Here is a 24,762-nt window from a genome sequence, read left to right on the forward strand (position 1 = left end):
GCCTTTGCCTCCGGGAGCAGCGTTTGCCCCAGGAGATCAAGTGCTTTCTAGTGAGGGGAAAACTTTGAGAAATCCCAGGGCCCAGGACGATATGGTCTGTTCAGAAGAATCTTGGGGAACAGAATGGGCCCCCAGACGGGGTCCTTCTTCCCCTTCTCTACCCTCCCCCCCCCCCCCCCCCCCCCCGCACGCCAGTGGAGATCAGCATGTGGCATCGGGACAGAGACCAGACTAAGAGAGGAGGCTAGGAGGAAGCAGGGAACCCGGGAAAGGAGGTGAGATTGCGAAGGCACCTGCTGGGCTCTGAGTCAAAGGCTGTCAGTCACTTGGGCTCAGGCTGCTCCCTGCTCCGCCGCTCGCTCACAGCCCAGCCCTTTCCCCGGGCCAGGGCAGGGGATTGCTACACGCCAGCTTACCTGGGGAAAAACCAGAGGCTCACTTTGGTCCCTTCCGGTAATTGACACGACAGGGCGCCCTGAAAGGGGAGGGGAGAGCTCCCTCCATAAATGGTCCCACCCCTGGGCAAGGTGGCTCGCTCAGGCAGGTAGCAACGGGGGAGTGTGCACCTGTCAGCCGTCAAGCTCAGCCGCACTGCGAGACGAGGTGGAGCGAGCAGAGGGAGTGAGTCAACCATGGACAAGTTGAAGTGCCCGAGCTTCTTCAAGTGCAGAGGGAAGGAGGTAGGAGTCTGGAAGCGGCGGGAGGTGTGGGGGGCCGGGGAAGGAAAAACTTCAGGGGAAGCAGTCCCTGTATTTGCCGTCTGTGGCTGTTCCTTATTCTCCACGTTTCTCTTCAACTGCCTTCAAGTGTGCCTGAGATGTCCCCATAGAGTATGGGAAAAATAGAACAGGTCTTAGTGGGGTCGCCTGAAGACTGAGGGTCACCTCAACCTGTGCTTTGGGCACGCCCACAGAATCCTGTTTTCTGTCCCTCTCCGGACTGTGTCCATACGCTGGAGGGAAATGAGGAAATGGCACTGTCCTTATCTGACCTGAGGAAACTTCTATACCCTAGAGCAGCTAAGAGGTTGGGAGAATTTGTCTAGGAATATTATACTGGGGCTTTCAGAAAAGCACTGACTGTCTTGTCTCCAAGACAAGGAGAGAAGTTAAACTTCCCTTAACTCCAAACATCCCAAACTATCGGCTCATGGGAAAGAGAGTCTGTAAATTCTTTTCGTTTGTCTGGTTTAGTGGAAGCTAAATTGGATCCTTCTTCTCAAAGATCTCATACAATCTCCAGGGTGTTCATTTTCCCTAATTCATCTTTAAGGCTTTTGTAGTTGAAACCTTATTGATTCGTCCACCTTCTTTTGCCCTTCGTGCGGGGTACCCCGTGTAACCTTTGCATCAACATTTGGATGATCTTACCCCCAAAAGGAGTAAACATCTCCACCTAAAGAGGTTTTTTTTTTTTTTTTTCATTTTAAGAGGTAAATGTTGTAAAGTAAAAACAGCCATTAGCAGAAATGTCCTCAACCTTTGAAAAGTGTTTCCCTCGGCTGTGGCTTTCTGGGTTCATCCTCTGTCTGTCTGTCTGTCTGTCTGTCTTTGAGTGTGTGTGTGTGTGTGTGTGTGTGTGTGTGTGTAATTATGCTTCTGTGGACTTTTAATAGCATAAAGACAAACTCTTGATATCGTCTCTTCTACCAGAAAGTGACAGCTTCATCTGAGAATTTCCATGTTGGTGAAAACGATGAGAATCAGGACCGTGGTAACTGGTCCAAAAAATCGGATTATCTTCTATCTATGGTTGGATATGCAGTGGGCCTGGGAAATGTGTGGAGATTCCCCTATCTGACCTACAACAATGGCGGAGGTATTTCTCACCCCCACCCCCAACTTCTTTCCCTTCTAGTCTAAATGGGGTGCTGTGTGGCCTCAGAGGCTATTTTGAGAACTGAGGAAAGGCAGGTGATAGTGTGAGTTAGTGGGAAGATGGGGAATAAGCAATACTTCATTTATCATCAGACTACGAGTTGCTAGCTCAAGTTGGGCAGGTGGCAACTTCTGAGTTTCTGATTTAAGTGTGTTTGGCTTAACGTAAGGCTGAATCTAGACGAAAGACGGGGAATTCTCATTCTGAAGCGAAGTTCAAATACACTGTTTGCTTGAATAGCGTAAGGCATTCCATTCTGGAAACACGAGTGTCGAAGGAGTTGATTAAAAAATAAAGGTTTAGTATTTTAAGCTGCAATATTCAGTTACATGTATTCCAGACTGGATGGGCCATGTAGAAGATCCTTCCAAAATGCAATGAGAATTTAGTTCAAGACCAGATGTTCAATTTCTGCCAAATGATACTGTTTATACCTATAGATCATTAGGGAAGACTCAATTAGAACCAAGAGAATAAAATAACTCTGAGGTGACACACAGAAGGAAACAAAATGAGTTGCACAATTCTCTAGTAATGTCGAAACAACTTTTCACTTACACCATATTTTATTTACTTGTAATTACAGGTTCTATTAGAAGTGTAGAGGTTCCATGCCCTTAGATTTCATAATTGGGAACCAGTGAAACTGTGCCACTATAATTATTTTTCTTGGTATAATAGGATTTTGTGTGGTGATGTTTCAATCTCATATTCCTTGTTAATTGGTTGCATTAGAACATTCATATGGGCCTTTGGAGCCTCAAGAAGCAAGGTCTGTTGATCAAACACTTCAAGTGTTGATGACATAAACTCCCCTCTCTGGAGCCTACGTTGTTTAGCCATGGGCTTGGTCTAAGTTTGCACTTGAAGATGAGTTAGGAGTACAATCATTTTGGCGTCTAAGTCCTCAGGTCACACGTAGTGAAGAGCGTGCAGACTCCCGTCTAGCCTCTGGTGTTCAGGTTCAGATTATCCCTAGGTTCAGAAATTCCCTGTGCCTTGATGTCATATATAAACCCAGTAGTTGCCATGCATTTCCAGGAACTATGTTAAACAAGGTCAAATAGAGAGTTTTAAACGTAGGCCCCCAAATGCTTTTATCATCTTCGCCCTCATTTTCTCCCAATATTAACATATCACATCAGCTCTCAGTTTTTAAAGATCGTATCATTTGGGTAACGGGGATCTAGGCTCTTTCGACTGCTTTTTTGCTCTTCTGTCCAAGGGTAGGCGAGGAACAGGAAATTCAGATTTGTCAAGTATTAATGATCAGAGTTTTAAATATGGTCAGGTTTGGAAAACCATTGCTAAAATCTCGACCCATCGTTATCTGTAGATTCTTCTTACCAGTTTATGAAAAAGAGGTATCATACGACCGTAGGGTCTAGGTCAGCAGCGTTAACAATTTGTGGCCACTGTATGTTATTCATAATTTACCAGTTGTGGTTGTTATTAATTAAAAAAATAATATAATAAGTAAAAAGCTATATATACCACTGAGGAAAACAATCCTTTTTTTTTTTTTTGAAAAAAATGTAATGGGCTAGTAAAATTTACCTTATTATTGTATTTGGACGGGGATATTTTGTATTACTTCTCTTTATATTTATCATTGGTGGGACTTAAACTTCTATTAGTCATAGTAATGATGCCATGTGCATTGCAACATCTATAAAAACATATTTGTCTCTATGTTCTAGTGACTAGTGACTTGTACATAACAAGTATTTTATTGTCTCATTATTTTTAATAGAATAAATTTTGAGGGTTGGGAAAATGTAATCCCCAGGTATGATGTTACAATATCGTAATATGAAAGATACATGAGGAAAACAGTGTAACATGGGTGCATGAAATGTACATAATTCAAAAACCCATTTTTTTTATTCACCGATCCCCATGTTTTCTTATTAAACTTTGTTAAGACTTCTAGAGTGCTTGATCAATAAATGTAATACTTTGTCCCTGCTTCAGCCTACAATCTGGCAAACGTTCAAATCAGCAATATTATGCCCCAGGTGTGGGCAGAAAAAAAGTAAAATAATAAAAGTTTTATTTTATTTACTAGAAAAAAATTTTTTTAATGTTTATTTATTTTTGAGACAGAGAGACAGAGCATGGACGGGGGAGGGTCAGAGAGAGAGGGAGACACAGAATCCGAAGCAGGCTCCAGGCTCTGAGCTGTCAGCACAGAGCCCGACGCGGGGCTCGAACCCATGGACCGTGAGATCATGACCTGAGCCGAAGTCGGACGCTTAACCGACTGAGCCACCCAGGCGCCCCTAAAATAATAAAAGTTTTAACTTACAGTGCCAAAAGGGATCTGGATACTCTAACGGTAGGAGATTTAGTCTGTATAAAATAAAAAAGTTGGGGCGTCTGGGTGGCTCAGTCAGTTGAGCATCCAACTTTGGCTCAGTTCATGATCCCACAGTTTGTCTGTTCGAGCCCCACGTCGGGCTCCGCGCTGACAGTTCTGAGCCTGCTTCTGATCCTCTGTCCCCCTCTCTCTGGCCCTCCCCTGCTCATTCTCTCTCTCTCTCTGTCTCTCTCCCTCAAAAATGAATGAACATTAAAAGAAATAAGAATAAAATAGAAAAGCTAACTAAGAGTAGACCTCAAACCTTCAGAATCTTTTACCAAAAACAGGACATTTCTTATTGAGGAATGACTCTTACGACTCTTTGGGGAATAATATCCTTAGTTGCAAACACTTCTGCTCTAAAACACATTTAGCATTTGCACCCGAAGTCTTAAAAAAAAATAGACTACTTATTTAGAAAGGACAAAGGAGGGAAACTAACTTTGAACATCTACGATGTGTGTGCCATCTTGCCAAGTGTTTTCACATAGGCTCTGTAATCGAACCCTTGCCACATACTGATGAGTTATTCTTGTCCTCCCCATATATGAGGAACCCAAGGTCCGGAGGTTAGGTAAATTGCCCCAGGTCTCATAACTAGCACATGGTGGAGTCGGGGTATAAACCAAGGTGTATCTGGCTCCAAAGCCTGTGATCATTCACCTCCTCTGGATCGCTTTTTATAGGCTATAGTTTTTTATTTTTATTTATTTTTATTTTTAGAGATAGAGCAAGCTGGGGGGGGGGGGGAGGGGCAGAGGGGCTCGATCCCCAGCAGTGACATGATGACCTGAGCAGAAATCAAGAAGTGTGGATGCTCAACCCCCTGAGCCACCCAGGCACCCCTTTAGGCTATGTTTTAGGCTAGCGTCTTTAGGTAACACTGGACTCCCATTTCGCAGATGAGGACGTCAAGGTTTAGAGCATCAACTACTCTCTCACAGAGAGTAGTAAATCTGGGGACTAAACCCCGTCAGGACCGATACAGGACCCACTGTATCAGAATGCTTTCAGAGTGTTATGTTGGTTGTCAAACGGTCGTCGGAGGTTTCGTGACATAATGGCACTTTGGTTCTATTTTGCATGTTTCAGGTGCCTTCTTGATACCTTACGCGATCATGCTCGCGCTGGCTGGTTTACCCTTGTTCTTTCTGGAGTGTTCACTGGGACAGTTTGCTAGCTTAGGTCCAGTTTCAGTTTGGAGGATTCTTCCATTGTTTCAAGGTTGGTATCACGACATTTTCCCTATGGTGCTTATTGGCCTATTTGGCGTATAGAGCTGTCCCCACTTTGTGGCGTTAAAATGTTTCCAATTTGGACATGGGAAAGGCAAAAGAGGCATCCGGTTTTTTTTTTTTCCTCTGAACGTTTGCCAGCATAGAATTTACAGACCAAATGTTAATTTGGAGTTCTGTTTCTCTGGGGCTGATGGTATGGAAGGGACCGGGCGGGGGTGGGGGGGGGGTGGGGGGGATGCTAGAGGGTGTTTAAGGGTGTCATTATTCTCCTATTTTCACCTTTTAAATTCCTCTGGCACACAATTGTAGTCGTGTTGCGTATTAACTTCCCGGGAAGGTTTTCAAAGTGCCTTGATTGTCATTAAACATCAAACAGCCCTCCTGCCTGAAGATTAGTTTCAACGGCTGCAAACTATTTGCAAAAGCCTCAATGCAGCGTCAAAAATAAATTGATAGTGAGGTGCATAGAACAGTCGTGCTGGAATATTGAGGAAGCCACCGCAGAAGCTAGCCTTGAGCGTTCGAGTTCTATTCAATGTTACACTGCAGTTTGACACCGGAGAGTTCAAGAAACTTCGGAAGTTTAAATTCAGATGGGTACGGAGTTGTTGGATGTTCTTTACATGTACTTGGAGAAATCCTGTGCACTCGTTTGGAGGCTTTGTCTTCCACTTATTAAAATACTGGTTTATAGATGAAGTAAGTAGAGCCATAACTAGTGTTTGTCGGTTGGTTTTGAATGTTTATTTATTTATTTATTTTTGAGAGAAAGAGAATGAGCAGGGGAGGGGTGGAGAGACAGGGAGACAGAATCCCAAGCAGGCTCCGCGCTGTCAGCCCAGAGCCGGATGTGGGGCTTGAACCCACGAACCGTGAGATCATGACCTGAGCTGAAATCAACAGTCAGACGCTTAACCCAGCCACCCAGGCGCCTCTGTTTGTTTTTAAGAATAGGACCCACGGTGACAAGAATTTTCTGACTGAAAAAGAGAGTAATGGCCATGGGTGATTGCTCATGTGAACTTGATGGATGAATAGAGGTTTTCTGCCCTTGATCTTAGTACCATTTTCTAATTAACTGAAAAACCGGTCTGAGAAAGCCAATCACCAACATAATTTTAAATTTGAGAAGAAAGCTATTTAGACAGTAGTTAGACTGCCTCCCCACTCCTGCTCAAAACAAGGAAAGGCAAAGAAAATGTCTGAACCAGACTTCTCATTTTAAAATAGATTTGGGGAGGGGCGCCTCGGTGGCTCAGTCGGTTGACTGTCTGACTTCAGCTCAGGTCATGATCTCACGGTCTGTGAGTTCGAGTCCCGCATCGGGCTCTGTGCTGACAGCTCAGAGGCTGGAGCCTGTTTCAGATTCTGTGTCTCCCCCTCTCTGCCCCGTCCCCGCCATGCTCTGTCTCTCTCTGTCTCTCAAAAATGAATAAACATTAACAAAAATATAAAATAAAATAAAATAAAATAAAATAAAATAAAATAAAATAAATAAGATAGATTTGGGGAAATTGAGATGCAGTTTTCTTAACGAATTAGCAAAAGAAATTTCACTTTTTTAAAAAAATTTTAATTGTTCTCTTTTCCAGGTGTGGGAATTACGATGGTCCTGATATCCATTTTTGTGACAATCTATTACAATGTCATAATTGCCTATAGTCTTTTCTACATGTTTGCTTCTTTTCAAAGTGAGCTACCATGGAAAAATTGTTCGGTTTGGGCAGATGATAACTGTAGCAGGTCGCCTATAGGTAAGCTACATCTATTTTTTTAAAAATGTGTGAACTGAGCATTGTTCTTCTATATTTTCTAATAAGCTTAAAGGGCTACATTATTTTCTAACCAATTTAGGTGCAATCCAAAGTGAGCCATGGGTTATTGATGAAAGCCGAATAAAGCCTGGATAACTTGAAAATTGATTAGTGCAATCCGTTCATTTCTGAGGGCAGCCAGTAAAAACTAAGCCATCATTTGGAGTAGGCAGGAGAGAAGGAAGAAAATGGGAAAGTGGTAGAGAAAAGCTCTATCCATGATAGTACTATAGTGAAGCCTTGGATTGCGAGGAACTTGTCCTGCGGGCGTTCCGCAAGACGAGCAAACATTTCCGATAAGTTTTAACGTGATAAACGGGCGACGTCTTGCCATATGAGTTGTACGTGGCACCGAGTGTCGCGTGATCACAACTGAGCCAATGGTTCTCAAAATTCGCTTTGATATACGAGTGCTTGGGATCACAAGCATGTTTCCGGAACGAGTGCTGCTCGCAAACCAAGATTTGTATTGTGTTTCAGCAGCTGGAGAATGTCCGTTGTCTCCATCATACGTTGCTGGTCTTTGGGATCACGTGATATTGAGACTGTAGGCTATTACTACTGGGATTGCCTATGTCTATCAAAGAATAAAGGGATAAAGCTTTCATGCTTCTTAGCCATTTAAAGGTATCACTTATCTATATAGGTTCATTAAGTCCACATCCTAAAAATTCCTTAGAGCACTAAATCCCATCTGAAATGATTGTTACTTTATGGCGGTTATTACTATACTCACCCCAAGCTCAGTATTAGAGAAGACTTAAGATGCCGAGCACTCAGGGTTTATTCCATTTGTAAGATTTCTCCTCTGCCCTCACCAAGTAACAATCTAAACAGTTTATTTTACCATTCATACTTTTTTTTCCAGGAAAATACTTTTCTAAAACTAAGTACGTGTCTCTGTGTGTGCTCTTCTTTATAATTTTTAGTTACTCATTGTAATGTGAGTACAACGATGGGGGACATCATCCGAGTAAATAAAAGCTGGTTAAGCACCCACAATTTGACCTGCATCAATGGAAGTGAGGCTTATCAGCCAGGACAGCTTCCCAGTGAACAATATTGGAAGTGAGTATGTTAGACGATCTACTTTTTTTTTTTTTTTTCAGTGTTGATTTATTTTGAGAGAGAGAGAGAGTGAGCATGAGCAGGGGAGGGGCGGAGAGAGAGGGAGAGAGAATCCCAAGCAGGCTCCGTGCCGCCGGCTCAGAGCCCGACGCGGGGCTTGAACTTGCAAACCGTGAGACGGTGACCTGAGCCAAAACCAAGGGCCAGACGCTTAACCGACCGGGTCACCCAGGTGCCCCAGACGATCTGCTTCTTAAACAGAGGTGACGTACAATTTTTGTAAATAACAGTAAAATAGTGATCAGCTCTTTCCTTACCTCATGTTAGTGGGACAAAAAAGGGGAATCGGAACAAATTATGCTGCATTTGACTCAAATGCTTACCCAGCCTGTGTGAGTAGCAGTAACCTGCAAAATCAGCTCATAGTCAATAAATGGTCATTTAAAAATTCCTTATTAAATGAGCAGAATACTGTCAGCAGTGGTTGATTCATTGCTTTTTAGGTCTAAGTTAGGGCATTGCTTTGAAGAAAAAAATACTCACATTTTGGACTACAATGAGCAAATTCTAATAATAAACAGCTGGGTGATGAGTAATATTTGGAGCAAAATTGCTATTTATTTAAGGCTGAAATTCTTCATTGTCTATTTTACTTATAATTGTCATTACATGGTAAAAATAGATATGTGAGATTATATATATTATTATATATATGTTATGTATATATTATAGATATATATATATATATATTTACTTGTATTCATTTTAAATGATCTCTTCTACTCTCCTTACTTCTACCTACCTTTGACCCTTACCAGATTTCCTTGAATAACGCTGTAATGAGTTCTTCCTCACCGATGTGCTAATGCCCTGTGGCCCTTTTAAAATTTGGATCTTAAAATGTTCCCAAACATAAAGCGAAGAATTAAAATCCCAGATCCACGCACGTCTCTAACAGAAATCATTGAATGTTACAGAAAGCCTTTGAAAAAGGCATACAAATGGGGACCAGTCTAGGTTTGATGCTCACTAAAAGCGTGATGAATGATTGAATATAATTTTCGGGGTTTTCTTCATCATTTTACTTGGAGAAAAAATACGGTGACGAATGAAAGAAATAACCTGATGTAAGGTTATTATTATTATTATTATTATTATTTTTACATAAAGGAGCTTTGAAATACGAGGGGGGAAACCATAGCTACAGGAACTAGTAGATGTTTTATTCGAGGGTTTGGAACTGTGCACTGGCCACGGTTAACGCTCACATGCATAGCCTAGCTTTTCATTGAACTACGTTTGCCCCTCTTTACAATGGTATCAATAAAAACGTCCCATGACGTTGATGTATTGAGATACATGGAACATCCTCCTGGATGACGGATGTTGCAGAATTCGATGTAGTAGGACCAGCGATTCTGTGTTCATAAGAAGGACTTGTGTGCTTTCAGCAAAGTGGCGCTCCAGCGGTCAAGTGGAATGGATGAGACTGGGGTAATTGTGTGGTATTTAGCACTTTGTCTTCTTCTGGCTTGGCTCATAGTCGGAGCAGCGCTATTTAAAGGAATCAAGTCTTCTGGCAAGGTAATTCGGAAAACACATTAGAGAGTGATGTAGCTCTTTTCCAACTTCGTTGAAGTTCAGTGGCAAGCATAATCAAATGCATGTTTTTTCTATAACGGGAACAATTCAAATGCGTGAAAAGCTTTCTAAGGAGGCGGCCTGGCTGTAAGAAAATACATAAGATCCCCGCTATTGGTATAAATAAAGCAAGCAAAAACTAGTACTAGAGTTTGACAATGACAGCTGACCCTTGAACAAGTCTGGGGTGGGGGGCACCAACACCCCCACCCCGTGCAGTTGAAAATCCTACTATTGTTGACCAGAAGCCTTACTGATAGCATAGTCAATTAACACCTATTTTTGTACGTTATGTGCATATTTTTAATGTTCATTCATTTATTTTTGAGAGAGAGAGAGAGAGAGAGACAGAGCGTGAGTGGGGGAGGGGCAGAGAGAGGGAGACACAGAATCTGAAACAGGCTCCAGGCTCTGAGCTGTCAGCACAGAGCCCGACGCGGGGCTCCAACTCACCAACGGCGAGATCATGACCGGAGCTGAAGTTGGACACTTCACCGACTGAGCCACCCGGGCGCCCTGTTACATATACTATATACTGTATTCTTACAATAAAGTAAGCTAGAGAAAAGAAAATGTCATTAAGAAAATTGCAAGAGAAAATACATTCACGGTACTGGATTTATCGAAAACAATCCTCATATAAGTGGACCCGTGCAGTTCAAACCTGTGTTGTTCAAGGGTCAGCTGTACCCAGAAGTTGGACCCTGCTAGTCAAGACAGCATTCTGAGGCTTGGGCATATATTTTTAAATTGTCTGTCCTATTATATAAATAAGCATCTTGAATGGAATTATGTATTGCAGTGTTGGGTTTGGAAAAGTCTAGATCCTTGTTAGATAGCATTAGCTGTTCTACAGCTTCCCCAGAACGACTCAGAACCCTCTTTTTGTCCTCTTCTGAAAAACCATTAGTATTGTCCCTCTGTATGGTTTTATGTTTTAAACTTTCAGAGAGCATCTTGGCAATTTCCGGGAACAACGTGAAATTTTCTCCATGAACAGTTGTGCAGCGCCCAGAGAAGCGAATATTTATGTGTTTGTAACTGCTAGGTCGAAATCTCCTAAAGATGGAGGACCGGCATAACTGTGGACTCTCTCTATGAATTCCCGGTAGAATATCTAGCACATTCAGTTAATGTAAAATTATAATGGATGCCACCAGATCACACAAGTACTGTGCCCCTCAGAAAGTCCGTGGAAACCTTCGAAAATAATGTTTCAGTTGCACATTTTTGAAACCCGTGGCTCCCTTTTGACGTTAATATTGAAATAATCCCCGATAGGCCATTTGCCTAGGCAGTTAATTGTTATTGGTCTCTGGCTGGCTTTAAATCGTCTCCTTGGGCCTATCGTCAAACATAGGACATCTATGGATCAAAGAAATCATCCGCGTTGATGAAAAGCCAGCCTCAGAGGCAATCTGCTCATCTGGAACCATGTGTTGTCTAGGCTACGAGCAGCGCTCTTGTATCTGTGCTATCAAATCTCTTAATGGCAGCTTTAAGGATAATAATATCAAGGGCTCGGTATTCGCTCTAATCAGCCTTCATGAGATTTGGCCATCTCGTGGGAGATTATGTTCCTTCTCCTTGGGGAGTGAATATATACAAACCATTGCGGGGTTTAAGACCATGTCCCTTCCCATCTCAGTGTAGTAATTTACCAAGAAGCAATACTCTGTCTCCTCAGACATTGAAAAAGACATATTTAGGAAAGCAGTCTATCTAGATTCCAAGTTGCTACCGCTGAGGTCTCGTGTATTCACAACGTGAACCCAGGAAACACTGCTTCATACATCGGAGTGTTTTGAAAATGGATCATTTGAGAGCGGGGAGAACAGAAAGACAAGACGATGGCAACTTTGGTAGGGGTGTCACCAGATTCATTAGTAACTTACGAAGTCTTTGATACTGTATTTTGCTGATCTCGACTGGCTAATAACTTTGTTTGCATACAATTCAATACCACCGCTGAAAAATCTAACTTCTTAACCTCTGGTTGTTTTTCTTGGTAGGTGGTATATTTTACAGCGATTTTCCCCTATGTCGTCCTACTCATCCTGTTAATCCGAGGTGCGACTCTGGAGGGTGCGTCGAAAGGCATTTCATACTATATTGGAGCACAGTCAAACTTTACCAAACTCCGGGAAGCTGAGGTAAGACTCCATTTGGATTTCAAATGATCCGAGGAGGTAAACCTGAAAAGCAAACACTGAACAGGAGTGTCATAATGCCTACAAGTTGCCGAGGAGGACCGTGAGACCGTGAGACTTCTTGGATACACTAGATTTCAAGACTACAGCCGCGAGTTTAATGGTCTAGTGTGCATTTTAATTGTCTTCCAAGTGAATATCCCCAAATTAAAATCAAAGTGCACCTAATGGATTATGCTGTTACAACACAAATTTGAAGTGAATGAAGCATTCCATAAACAAGACTGTTATAAACCTAACCATGTGCCATGAATGTGAATTGGGTAAACCCTCTTTTAGCTCTCGTCCATTGCCAGATAGCAGTTTGCTATTTTCTAAGTACTTCCAATCTGGATATTTAATTATTTGCTGTAGAATCTTTCTGGTAATCCAGTCAAATTGACCAGTTTTTAGTCATGGAAATCTATGTATCCTTTGCCTTTTTCGAAAATTGGGATGTCAGTCTCTGGCCTTTGGTTTCCTGTGCCCAAATAATTTTCCCTCAATAATTAACCACAACGGCCTTACGTTCTTTTAGAATTATGAACTTTTATTGTTTTAGTCTTGGAGATGTAGCTTGATGTGTCCGCAGGCCATTTGTTTATTTCTTCATTTATCTTGAGTCTCACGTCTTTTAACCTTGTTTGTTAATATCTTCCCAACTCAAGGGACATTTTTGATGATGAATAAGAAACAAATAAAATGGAAGTTGGTACTCATCATCTTCTCTCTGTTAGGTTGTTAGACAAGATAAAATATTAATTAATGCGCTTTCAAAATGGTAAACTGCTATCTAAATATCGGCAATGATTTTAATCACTGCTGTTACGTTACATTGTACTATTATAGATGGCAACATTTTCCCTAAGAAGTGGACCCTCCATTTTCCTTAAACTTCATAACTGTGAGCACCGATGAAAAGCCCCTTTGATATTCTTTAAGAGATGTTTACAAGCCTGAAAAATGTATGTGATTATTTCATATTGGTCTGTGTTTCATTGTCTCTATTACCTTTAAAATATCAGGCCTAAACCTAAAGCTCCTTGTGAAACATACAATTGAACCCCCCTTCTTCCTCACCCCCCCCCCCCCCCGTACAAACAGTACCTTCACTCTTTCTTTGGGTTTGCTGGTAATGAGAATTATTTCTTAGATGTTTTTTTTATTTCTCATAATCTGTATTCTGAGCCTGGGATCACAAATATATACATTTTTTCCTTTTCTTTGGCTATCTGAACTCTGTTACAGTCTTTAGGAGAGCAGAGGACCACACACATTCATAGCTAGAAGACTCTTCTGGTCTTCAGTGATGATTTTGCTAACTCCTTCATTTTATAGTGATGAAATTAAAACCCAGAAAGAGTCACATTTAGTTAAGTTGACACAGCCAGCTGGTGCATCTTGAATTAAGGTTTTCGAATCCCCAAAGCAATAATTTTGTAGATAGCTATGAGATTGATAGATATGGAGATTATAACTATGTTTGGAATTTTGCTTCACTCTTATTTGCAACCTTAGGTACACGTCTAGCATTTTCATAGAACCCAGACCTGCCACACTCATTTCTAAGATCCCCTTAACTCACATATGCATACAAAATGTGTCAAGTAAAAGCAGCTGCCTAAGAAATGTGAAATAACCATTATATACCATCTATGTATCTATGTATCTATCTATATATGTATGTATCCATCTATCATCTATCTATCTATCTATCTTATCCTGTCTATCCATCCATCTATCCGTCCGTCCATCCATCCATCCATCCATCCATCCATTTTGCTTTCTACTGGCTTCCTGCCATTATAAAGTAATTATAATATAATAATAATCTAACATCAAGCTCTATTCTGAAGACCTAGTAATATTTTACTCCCTGACAACTTTTATTCCTATTGAAATTGGAAATAGATTACATACTTTTCAAGGGGGGAATTAGAGTTTTTAATTTCCATAAAAGAGACCAAGTATCAATTTATGATTATTTTCCTTAATAGCAATCATAGCTACCACTGAGCATCCTAATTGCTTTACAGATACTATCTTAGTAAATTCTCACACATCATCCCTAGGACATCAATAGTAATAATTGTATATATTTTGTTCTTTTGACTTATTTTATCATCATCATCATCATCTTCATCACCATCTCCATTTTACAGATGAACAAACAGGCTTAAAAACGTTATATAGGGGCGCCTGGGTGGCTCAGTCGGTTGAGCGTCCGACTTTGGCTCAGGTCACGATCTCACAGTTTGTGGGTTCGAGCCCCGCGTCAGGCTCTGTGCTGATGGCTCGGAGCCTGGGCCTGCTTCGGATTCTGTGTCTCCTCCTCTCTCTGCCCCTCCCCTGCTTGTGCTCTCTCTCTGTCTCTGTCTCTCAATAATAAATAAACGTTAAAAAAATTTAAAAAAAACATTATATAAAGTGAAGTCAAGGAGAGTGAGAGATATTGGATGTAAACTTCATTCTTTGTGACTACAGGGCTATGGCTCTTCGTCACCATATTCTAGTGCCTGCCTTCAACTGAGCAGTCCTGTGTTTAGATGGACTAAAAAAACCCCCGCTTTTGCCCAAATCTTGGCCGGTCTTATTATTTGAAATCTACACAATTAGGGTTTTTTTTTTTTTTCCTTTGGGTCGCATTAGATCTACAGAATTTCACTGTTAAAATGGATTCACTTCGATTCATTTCTATGATTAATTATTGTCCTTTAGCAATGATCTAGGAGGGGTACACTGTGAAAGGCAGATTGGTAAAGGGGTGGATTAGATGACGTGAGGGGGAGGCTGTTAAAGACTTGAGGCCGGCTACATGAGGCTCTAATCAAACTAACACAGGATAAGGGAATTGGTGATCTAAGGGATGCCTTGTTAAGAATTGATATGTTTCTGTTGTCCCCAAATTGATGTGTAGAGTCAGTAGAATTTTCATCAGGATTGCAGCACGGTCTTCCTTAGACCTGGAAAGCCGATAGTAAAGCGTATGTGAAGGAGAAAAAGGCAAAAGAAGAAAGGTGTTTTTGAAGAAGTAAAGAACACCTGTTCTGCCAGATATGAAACAATATCATAACGCTATAGGAATTGAAACAACGTGCTGTTCCATAGTTTCTGGTCACATTCTTTCTGACCAGTTGGGACAGTAGTCTCAGAAATAGATTCATGAACAGGGGCGCCTGGGTGGCTCAGTCGGTTAAGCGTCCGACTTCGGCTCAGGTCATGATCTCACAGTCTGTGAGTTCGAGCCCCGCGTCGGGCTCTGGGCTGACAGCTCGGAGCCTGGAGCCCGCTTCGGATTCGGTGTCTCCCTCTCTCTCTGCCCCTCCCCCGCTTGCACTCTGTCTCTCTCTCTCTCTCTCTCTCTCTCAAAAATAAACATTAAAAATATGTTTACAAGTGTTCAAAACCATGTATCTTTAGCTAAACCATATGAATCTGTCAATATGTTTTCAGTTTTGACTCACAAAATTGAAATTGCATTTGGTTCAAATTGATAATGGACAAATCTCATACAACCCTGAATGAAAAAAGGCAAGTTGTGCAGGTTTCCAAGGCATTAAGAAAACTTTTCTGTACACTCCGCTAAATGCCGTGTTGTTTGGGTAGACACATTTATCTAGTTTAAAAATTTAAAGGAGAACAAGGAAGTCATACACACACAAGTCAGGATAGCAGTTACCACTGGAAGTTGAAGGGTGATGTCAGAAAAGGGTGCTTGGAGGCTCTCGAACACTGGAAACTTTTTCCTTTTTAAGCTGAGCAGTGGGTAGTTGGCGTTTCCTCCCTTACTGCTCATATTCACTCATTTGTATATATAAACATATTTTACAGAAGTGTAACATTTAAAGTGCATGTTTTGAAACACTAAATTGCTTTTTCTTATAGGTTTGGAAAGACGCGGCCACTCAAATATTTTACTCCCTTTCGGTGGCTTGGGGCGGCTTAGTTGCTCTATCATCTTACAATAAGTTCAATAACAACTGCTTCTCAGATGCTATTGTGGTTTGTTTGACGAACTGCCTCACGAGCGTGTTCGCCGGATTTGCTATTTTTTCTATATTGGGACACATGGCTCATATATCGGGAAAGGAGGTCTCTCAAGTTGTAAAATCAGGTATGTAACGCTATATATTAATAACTTTGATTAATTCAGTGCAGCTCATTTAGGAAACACTAATACATTTTATAGCAATTTACTGAAAGCACTCAAGCAGGAGTTAGGGCGTTGCATTTTCTTTCTCATTTCATCTTAGGTAATTTGATTGTCTTAATGATGTGGTACTTCTCGGATGATCTCGGAAAACAGGACTATATTAGGGAACAATTGTTTAAGAAGATATTTTTATTGAATTCTGTTTAGTCCTTAACATGGACTACTTATTGTACAATTACAAGTATCAGGCATCGTGCGTGCCTTTACCTGCGTTATCTTCATGTATGTGTGTGTACATATACATGTGTGTGTTCATATATATATGACTATATGAGTGCAAGTACAGTATTGTGTCTGAACTTTGAAGACACATCAGATCTCGTATAGATAGAAACCCAAGTGACTTTGAGTGTCCAGCTTTAAAGGAACCTGATTAATGAACTTCCTAACTTTAAAGCCATTGGCTAGGGATGCTTAATTATCTGGCTGAGATTCTCAGGAAAAGAATTCTAGGGTCCTTAGTAGTAGGAATTCCTCCTTAAATTTTTATTTATGGCTAGCACTTGATGGAGAGACCAATGCAGGAGAATAGAATGTTAGGACTAGAAGGGACCTTATGGATAATCCAACGTCCAGCTCCTCACTTCCAGAGGAGGGACGGATAGTGGCACAGTACAGGCTCGCAGCTAATTCTCCTGAATGCAAGGCCAGTCGTCTGGGAGTCTGGAGAAACTCAACATACTTAAAACTAAGTACCACCTACTTGGAAAAAATTCAAAAGCACCTCTAAAATTAATACACATCAAATATGAAATAAGAGTCAGTTTTTAGTTTAGTTACATACAATCTTGCAAGTGTCCGTATACTAATTAAAATGCCGCTACAAATAGTGATTCCGGGTGAACATTTGGAGAGACGGCCGAAGACTAGAAAGGTAGTTCCATAAACATATCTTTCTCGATAGCGTAATTCTTTCAGACTTTCTAGGCTAAGACGACTTCCTTTAGATTCCTGGAGTGTAAGACCGTCGTTATTCTTCACGAATCTTTAAAAACATGAAATTTGGTTAAACAAAATCGTTGAAATAGTTAAGATTTCTTATGTGAGACATGTGCCGCTTAGAAAATTTTTCTCACTAGCGTAATTCTTGTCACGTGCTCGCGTTATCGCATCGACTGAACAACCAAGTCAAATATTTTTTTTTAATGTTTTTTTCAACGTTTATTTATTTTTGGGACAGAGAGAGACAGAGCATGAACGGGGGAGGGGCAGAGAGAGAGGGAGACACAGAATCGGAAACAGGCTCCAGGCTCCGAGCCGTCAGCCCAGAGCCCGACGCGGGGCTCGAACTCACGGACCGCGAGATGGTGACCTGGCTGAAGTCGGACGCTTAACCGACTGCGCCACCCAGGCGCCCCCAAGTCAAATATTTTTAAAAGTGGAAATGAAATAGTTGCTCAAGAATGTATACCATGGATCGGGTTGCCAAATTAAAATGAAAGTTTTCTAGTGTCTTATGTTGAAAATGTCCAAATATGTGAACTCTTTGGCAACTAATTTAAATTCCGTGTCATACATTTTTCTTAGGTTTTGATCTGGCGTTCATTGCTTATCCAGAAGCTCTAGCCCAACTCCCAGGTGGGCCATTTTGGTCCATATTATTTTTCTTCATGCTTTTGACTTTGGGTCTCGACTCTCAGTTTGCATCCATTGGTAAGTAATCCTTCCAGGGTTAACATATCCCTCTTATATTTTACTCATGTTTCCCCTGCTTGAAAATATCCTTTTCCTATCCTTGTTGTCCTCATCAGCTTTTACTCTTAGGGCCTGCAAATTCTTTTTAACTTGATTTTAAATACAGAAAAATACAAAGCACTCACGCCGTAGGCACCCGAAAGGAACAGGCGTTTAATACTTTATATTTGCTTCAGGAATGAAATTGAAGCTCCCTGTGTTTCTGTCCCGAATACGATTCACATTTCTTCCTTCCTAGCAGCAACTGTCACCACGGATTACGTGTGGCACTCAGTCCATGTTTGTAGACGCTACATGTGTATCCATAAATACCACCTAAATAAAATTTTGTCACATAAACGTGAAGTCTCATAGCATACATGTCACCCTGACGGTTGTTTTTTTTTTTTTTTTTTTTTACCTGTATTGTGAACCTTTGTTGACATGTGCTCATGCGGATCTAGTTAATTCACAATCTGTCCCCATAATGATGGCCATTTGGACTATTTCCACTTTTAAAACTCACGCACGCTACTGCAGTTATTACTCTGCGTACACATGGGGATTTTCCCTAGGGTACACAGCTAGAGATTCTGGAACATTCTTCGTCGTATCACTCTTACATAAAATATTTTAATAGCTAACTCTGTACAGTATAAAGTCTGGCTTTCTCTAGTTGACTTTCAAAGCCCTTGAACATTTTAAACCTGCATCTTAATCCTTTTGGGCATACAACCTTCTATTTTTAGCCAGGATTGTTTCACGAACCCATTTGTTTCTTAAACCTGGAAGGCCTTTCTGTCTCCATGGTATTTATTCAAATATTCACCTTATTTAAAAGTTCTAGAATTCTTCCTTCCCCATAACCCTCTTGCAAACTACTTCAGCCCCAGAGATCTGTTACCTCGTAGTTACCACCAACGAAAAGCCTTAAAAAACAGACTAGAACCAACAAATGAAGAGGGCCGCGTTCGGTTTTTTATCAGAACCAACAAGTGGTGACTGCAAAGAGAAAGGACCCTATGGATTTTTAAAAGCCGGGAGTAGGACCCAGAGTATATTCTTTTCATATATTTGTAAATGTGATTAATAGAAGTGGAATTCTTGGATTAAAATTATCGGCAAGTGAGTTGACATTAACCCGCCATTTTTCTCCCCTTCTGAAGAAACGATTACAACAACGATCCAAGATTTATTTCCCAAAGTGATGAAGAAAATGAGGGTTCCTATAACTTTGGGTTGCTGCTTGGTGCTGTTTCTCCTTGGTCTCGTCTGTGTGACTCAGGTATACTATAGTATTTTTACACAGACAAATCATTCGTTGGAATGTACTTCATAATCTACATGAGGAAACAAAGGTTTAAGAGGATGTTCCGTGACAAGTCTAAGTCTGCCTTGGATCAAGGCTTTCTGAGTTTTAGCCCAGTTTTTTTTTCCCATTACAGCACAATTTCAATGGGCAGTCTATTTTGAAGAGGGGAGGAGACCCAATAATGGACAACTTCCCCAATTACAATGAAGTCACATATCCCTTTCGAGATATTTAAAGCCACATTTGGTCTTTACATTTGAAAATGTTCTTGTTTCACATCTTAGCACAGGTGAAACCAAGGAGCATTTGTGAAAATCAAATGAACAGATTCACTTTAAAGACTTCGTCAGTCATAAAAATAATTAAAATATACTTAGAGGTGATTTGGTATTCTTTTTGTAGGCTGGAATTTACTGGGTTCATCTGATTGACCACTTCTGTGCTGGATGGGGCATTTTGATTGCGGCTATACTGGAAATAATAGGAATCATCTGGATTTACGGTAAACAGCAACTACAGAATTACCTACACATTTCATTACAGTAATTTAGTTTGGTTCCTTTTCATTATGTTTACCGTAATAGTAGAGTATAATATAACTGGGAAAGTTGATAATGAAGCTACTGTAGTTGAAAGCGTATACTCCATTGCTGCAGTATAGGAAAATGTTTAGATAGAAAGATAATTTGGGGCCACAATGATTAAAGGAAGAAAATGTGAGCAAGGGCTGAACGCACTTTTTTTTTTTTTTTTTTAAGGTGGGAACAGATTCATTGAAGATATAGAAATGATGATTGGAGCAAAAAGGTGGATATTCTGGCTTTGGTGGAGAGCTTGCTGGTTTGTCATTACACCTCTTCTTCTGATTGTAAGTATTAATATGCCATGAATTTGGTATCAATAATATACATATTATTATCTATATAAATGTTTTATATATATATATATATATATATATATATATATAACATTTCCAATAGAAACTTGAAGAATAATTCATATCGGAGACAATAAAGCAAACTAATGTCATAAATTAATGGCTTCCAACTTTTGCTTTATGACTGGCACCTGCAAGTGGCCTAAATTAAAACGCCTTTGCAATATTGCTTTTGAGGCTATAGGTTTAAACATTTACCATTTGAGAAAAAGAACAGGCTCCTATAGACTTACAGATCTTACATATTTAAACATTCTCAATAGAATAAGTAGAAATGGTTCATTTGCTCGTTCCCTAAAAATACGCCGAGTCATCTACAATGTTCCTAACCTCTCTGCTAAGACGCAGGCTCTTGTCTTCAAGGAATGCGATCTAAATATACAAATTGCTAAGAAGCAACACTCAGATTTTAATGCATAATTTTTCTCTGTATGGGAAGGTATTTACGATCTGAAATGGCTAAAAGAAACTCACCGCTGTCAACAGAGGCAATGGTTCATGTTAAATTCAACAATGGGTACTATTTAAGAACCGAGAGAAAGCAAAAGAGATCTTACTGGACAGACACGGCATATAAACAGGAAACCTTTAAAGAACAGTTCGGCGCAGTAAATGACTGATTGACAAAAACATTTCACAGGATGGAGGATTACTGTCTTGGTAGAGATGGGGAGGTGGCAAAAATTCATAAGGGGACATCTGTTGGTTCTCACTGTCTTCATGCATTAAATAATTTGATCCAGAATTTGCTTCACATCTGAAATATTATGTTTGTTTTAGAGGGTGTTAAGATTTATTTATTTACTTACTTACTTATTTATTTACATTTCATAAGGTCAGTTTCAAGTAGCGAGCAGTTTGGGACTGGATGTACTCGATCAAAATATTTCAGACGCCCCATATTCTAGCTAAACGATTTTGACTGTGCTACTAAATATTGTTTTCCTCCTTTGACAAGTCTCCATAATCAAATAAGCCCTTTATCAATTTAGAAGACCTCACTATACTTTTTAGCCAGCCAGTTTTCATCGATTACACAGCTTTGACAATGGGATTTAATTTCAAATGCAAAAGTATTAAATATGAAGGGTTATACATTACCATCTATTTTGTATAAAGTCATGTGAGGTCATGGATACTCTCCCGGATCCCTCATCCATTCTCTTGTAGTTATGTAAAAAATTATGGCAATTGGGAAATACATTTAAATTACTTAAATGAATGGAATTAACCTATTTAATTTTAATAGTAAGCTTGAATAGCTATTTGATAAAGATTCTTACATTCCATTTCTCCACTGGTTTTAGCAAAACAAAGACAGCTAGATCTAGAGAAACTAGGAGGTGACTCTGGCTTTTGTTTATTTAGTTTCGTTTGCTTTACAGATTTCTAAAGAGTTAGATTTAATGTGGCAACATGTCCAGATTTTGTTAAAGATTTTTTTTTTTAACTTGACCTCAACTTCAGTCTTTTCACTGTTAAGATTCCGATTTCGCTGTTTTGCCCATACGTACATTGAGCTTGTTTTTCTCTGCCAGAGAGGCTGGAGGTGACGTGTGCTTTGGTAAATATGTACCAAATGTGTGTGAACGCGTGTGTGTTTCAGGTGTGGCGTAAGGACTGCCCTGTGCAGTGGGAGATACTAGAAACAATTGCTAAGCAAGGGAGCACAGCCTGTTCGCTAAAGGGTACTTTACATTCTCCTATACGCTGGCTAGCTTATGGCACAGAATAAAACCATACTATTATAAATTAAAGTTAAAAGGTCAAGGACAGAAATTTTCAGGTATCATTTAACTTTCAGCCTGATATATTTCCTGGGCATTGAAACACATGTGGCACAAGTATTTATTTGCACCTTTTGCACAGATATGGAGGTGCCCATTTTGGAAGAATCTATTCAAAGTCAAATGCAAGTTACTTAGATTGGTTCATTTAGAATTATCTTCTGGCTGGTCACTGGGTTATTTTAGTCGCTTGAGTGTATCTTCATTGCAATTGCGTTTGATGGATTGTTTCCAAGGAAGGGGATCAAATTCCTCACAGTTGGTGCAACAGAAATCACTAATGCAATAAAGTCTAATCTTTAGCATTGCTTTTTCATACTTTATTTTCACAGGCAATCTTGATCTGGTCATTGGTGAAATTTCATAGGCCTAACTATGCCAAAATTCCGTACCCTGACTGGGGAGTTGCTCTAGGCTGGTGTATGATTATTTTCTGCATTATTTGGATTCCAATTATGGCCGTCGTAAAAATAATTCAAGCTGAAGGAACTATCTTCCAAGTAAGCACATTTATATTATTTATTCTTTAAATAGAGTACTTACGATCCGCATGAAGATTACTCATCTGACTACTGTGTACATAACATTGCTTTATATTTATATATCTGTGTGTCTTGTACTAGATTATAAGCTCCTTTAGGGAGGAGTCCTATGTTGCTTGCTGCTGTATCCTCAGGCCCTATTAAGGGTGTTCGGCACGTACAAGTTATGCCATTTATACTTGTGCTGAGTTGTCCCTGAAGAGGACACAAGGCAAATGACCTTTTTGCTTTAGATCTACGATCTTCACCTTAAAAGCATTGGCCGGTTAGAACGCATGTCCTAATAGCGTGTGCAGACTTGAAAAAGCCTGGTAAATGATCTCGCACCCCATCTAGACCCTGAGTGATCCCTCTTGCACGGAGGCCCAGGGGGATGGAGTTGCTTATGACATCTCACTAGGACAATGACTGGGACAAATGTCAGGAGTCAGGTTTTAAATAATTTCCCCAATTATTCCCATCCAGATCGATGGTTTGACCCCGGGGTTCCCTTTCTTTGGTTCTAGGCATATGCTAGATTAAATCCTCACCTGACTCTCACTCTCAGGGAAGGACAGCAATGTCGGAGAATTCAGTGAAAAGACGTGGAGTAATGGGCTCAGACACTTCCTCTTAAAATCATTTGTAGGCTCGGTTATTTTTGTCTTGTAGTCAATGTAATTCTATTAACAACTAGTTAACTTTGAGTATCATTTTTTTTAGCACACTATATTAAGAATTTTGATGATCGCTTTTGACTTTTCTGTGGTTCCTAGGTCATTTTGCTTAGCGAGGAAACAATATTCTGCAAAGGAAATACGGTTTGATATTTGATATGGTCTAAAACATGCTTTTTTTTTTTTTTTTTCTTTTCAGCGCATCGTAAGCTGTTGTAGACCAGCTTCTAACTGGGGTCCGTACCTGGAACGACATCGTGGGGAGAGATACAAAGACATGATAGATCCTAAAAAAGAGACTGACCATGAAATACCTACTGTCAGCGGCAGTAGAAAACCAGAATGAGATCTAATGTTTTAAACAGATGTGGTCATGTAAAGTGGTAACTTTAGAATCAAGGAAAATTTTATTTATTTGTAGGTTAATTGAGTAGAAAAATGTATATACTATGTCCATAATAGTATAAACTTGTTTTCCCATTTAAGCAGGAATGTGATATAATGTGAATCTACGAATACTTAACAATGTGATTATTATATTTCTTTTTAGATCATCTATCTGTATAACACATACGCAGCTGTCTCTATTTCACAATAACACTTTTGTAAATATTACCACAATATTTTTCTAATATGCTGAAGACTTTATTTTGAGCCGGTTATTTAGAAAATTGGTATATTTTCTATTATACAAGTTTTAAAAAATTGTTTGCTATATTTTCTTAGTATACAAGCTTTCTTTTCCATAAAGCTGGGGAAAATAAAATCAGTATATTTAAAAGAAAGTATTAAAGTTGCAGGCCTTATTTAACTATAAATGCTATACATATATGCGGAAAACGGACTGTGTATATGAGCACTGTAGTTTAATACAATGGCTTCGATCAAATCTAAGATCTTATGATTGTAATATATAGTTAAGAGATGAAGCAAAATGATGTTTGTCTTATTTGAGTAAGTTACTATGTACACGTGGTAACTTATTTACATACTTATAGGAGATAAATCTGTCAAACTTGTCAAGAATGAAGGAAGGCAATTAGAAAGTCCTATGTCCCAGTTTCCTTACAGAAGATAATGAAAACATATCATTGGCAGGTTCATACATCGATTAGGCATTACTGACCACTAGTTTGAACCTCACAGCCTGGGATGATGAACATTGCTGAAATATGCAAGAAACTTTTCAGCTATTCTTAAAGGTTCTTAACTAGGGCTTCAGAGAACATTTAAAACTGACATTATACATAGTATCTTTCTATGTGTATGTGTACATGCATTTTTCTGGGGAGAGAATCTACAGCTTTCAACAGAATACCAAAGGGATCTGTGGTTCAAAAAAGTTTAAGAACCGCATCACTATTTCTTCTGGCTTTTTGTTGTTGGCAAGTGAAGAAGGAAAGGAATCATTTTACGCCTTAATTTCGGATACATTTTAAATTCCTTTTCCT

At 39.9% G+C, this 24,762-nt stretch overlaps 1 protein-coding gene across 1 annotated transcript; it reads left to right on the forward strand.

The window, feature by feature from the left end:
* Positions 1–632: 632 nt before the first annotated feature.
* SLC6A14 (solute carrier family 6 member 14) lies at positions 633–23,657 on the forward strand. Its single transcript, XM_047844276.1, has 14 exons — positions 633–680; positions 1,653–1,818; positions 5,333–5,464; positions 7,071–7,232; positions 8,222–8,360; positions 9,812–9,944; positions 12,014–12,154; positions 16,076–16,304; positions 17,931–18,056; positions 19,244–19,362; positions 19,792–19,891; positions 20,148–20,257; positions 22,446–22,613; positions 23,511–23,657. Exons 1-14 carry the CDS (start codon positions 633–635, stop codon positions 23,655–23,657), a joined length of 1,920 nt encoding a protein of 639 aa, XP_047700232.1.
* The last annotated feature ends 1,105 nt before the right edge of the window (positions 23,658–24,762 follow it).

The sequence above is a fragment of the Prionailurus viverrinus genome, chromosome X (assembly GCF_022837055.1).
Source record: "Prionailurus viverrinus isolate Anna chromosome X, UM_Priviv_1.0, whole genome shotgun sequence".
NCBI classification, from domain to species: Eukaryota; Metazoa; Chordata; class Mammalia; order Carnivora; family Felidae; genus Prionailurus; species Prionailurus viverrinus.

Coding starts and splice junctions, on each gene's coding strand:
- SLC6A14 (XM_047844276.1), top strand. CDS start 633: ATGGACAAGTTGAAGTGCCCGAGCTTCTTCAAGTGCAGAGGGAAGGAG. Junction 7,233..8,221: donor CTGTAGCAGGTCGCCTATAG/GTAAGCTACATC, acceptor TATAATTTTTAG/TTACTCATTGTAATGTGAGT. Junction 22,614..23,510: donor CTGAAGGAACTATCTTCCAA/GTAAGCACATTT, acceptor TTTTCTTTTCAG/CGCATCGTAAGCTGTTGTAG.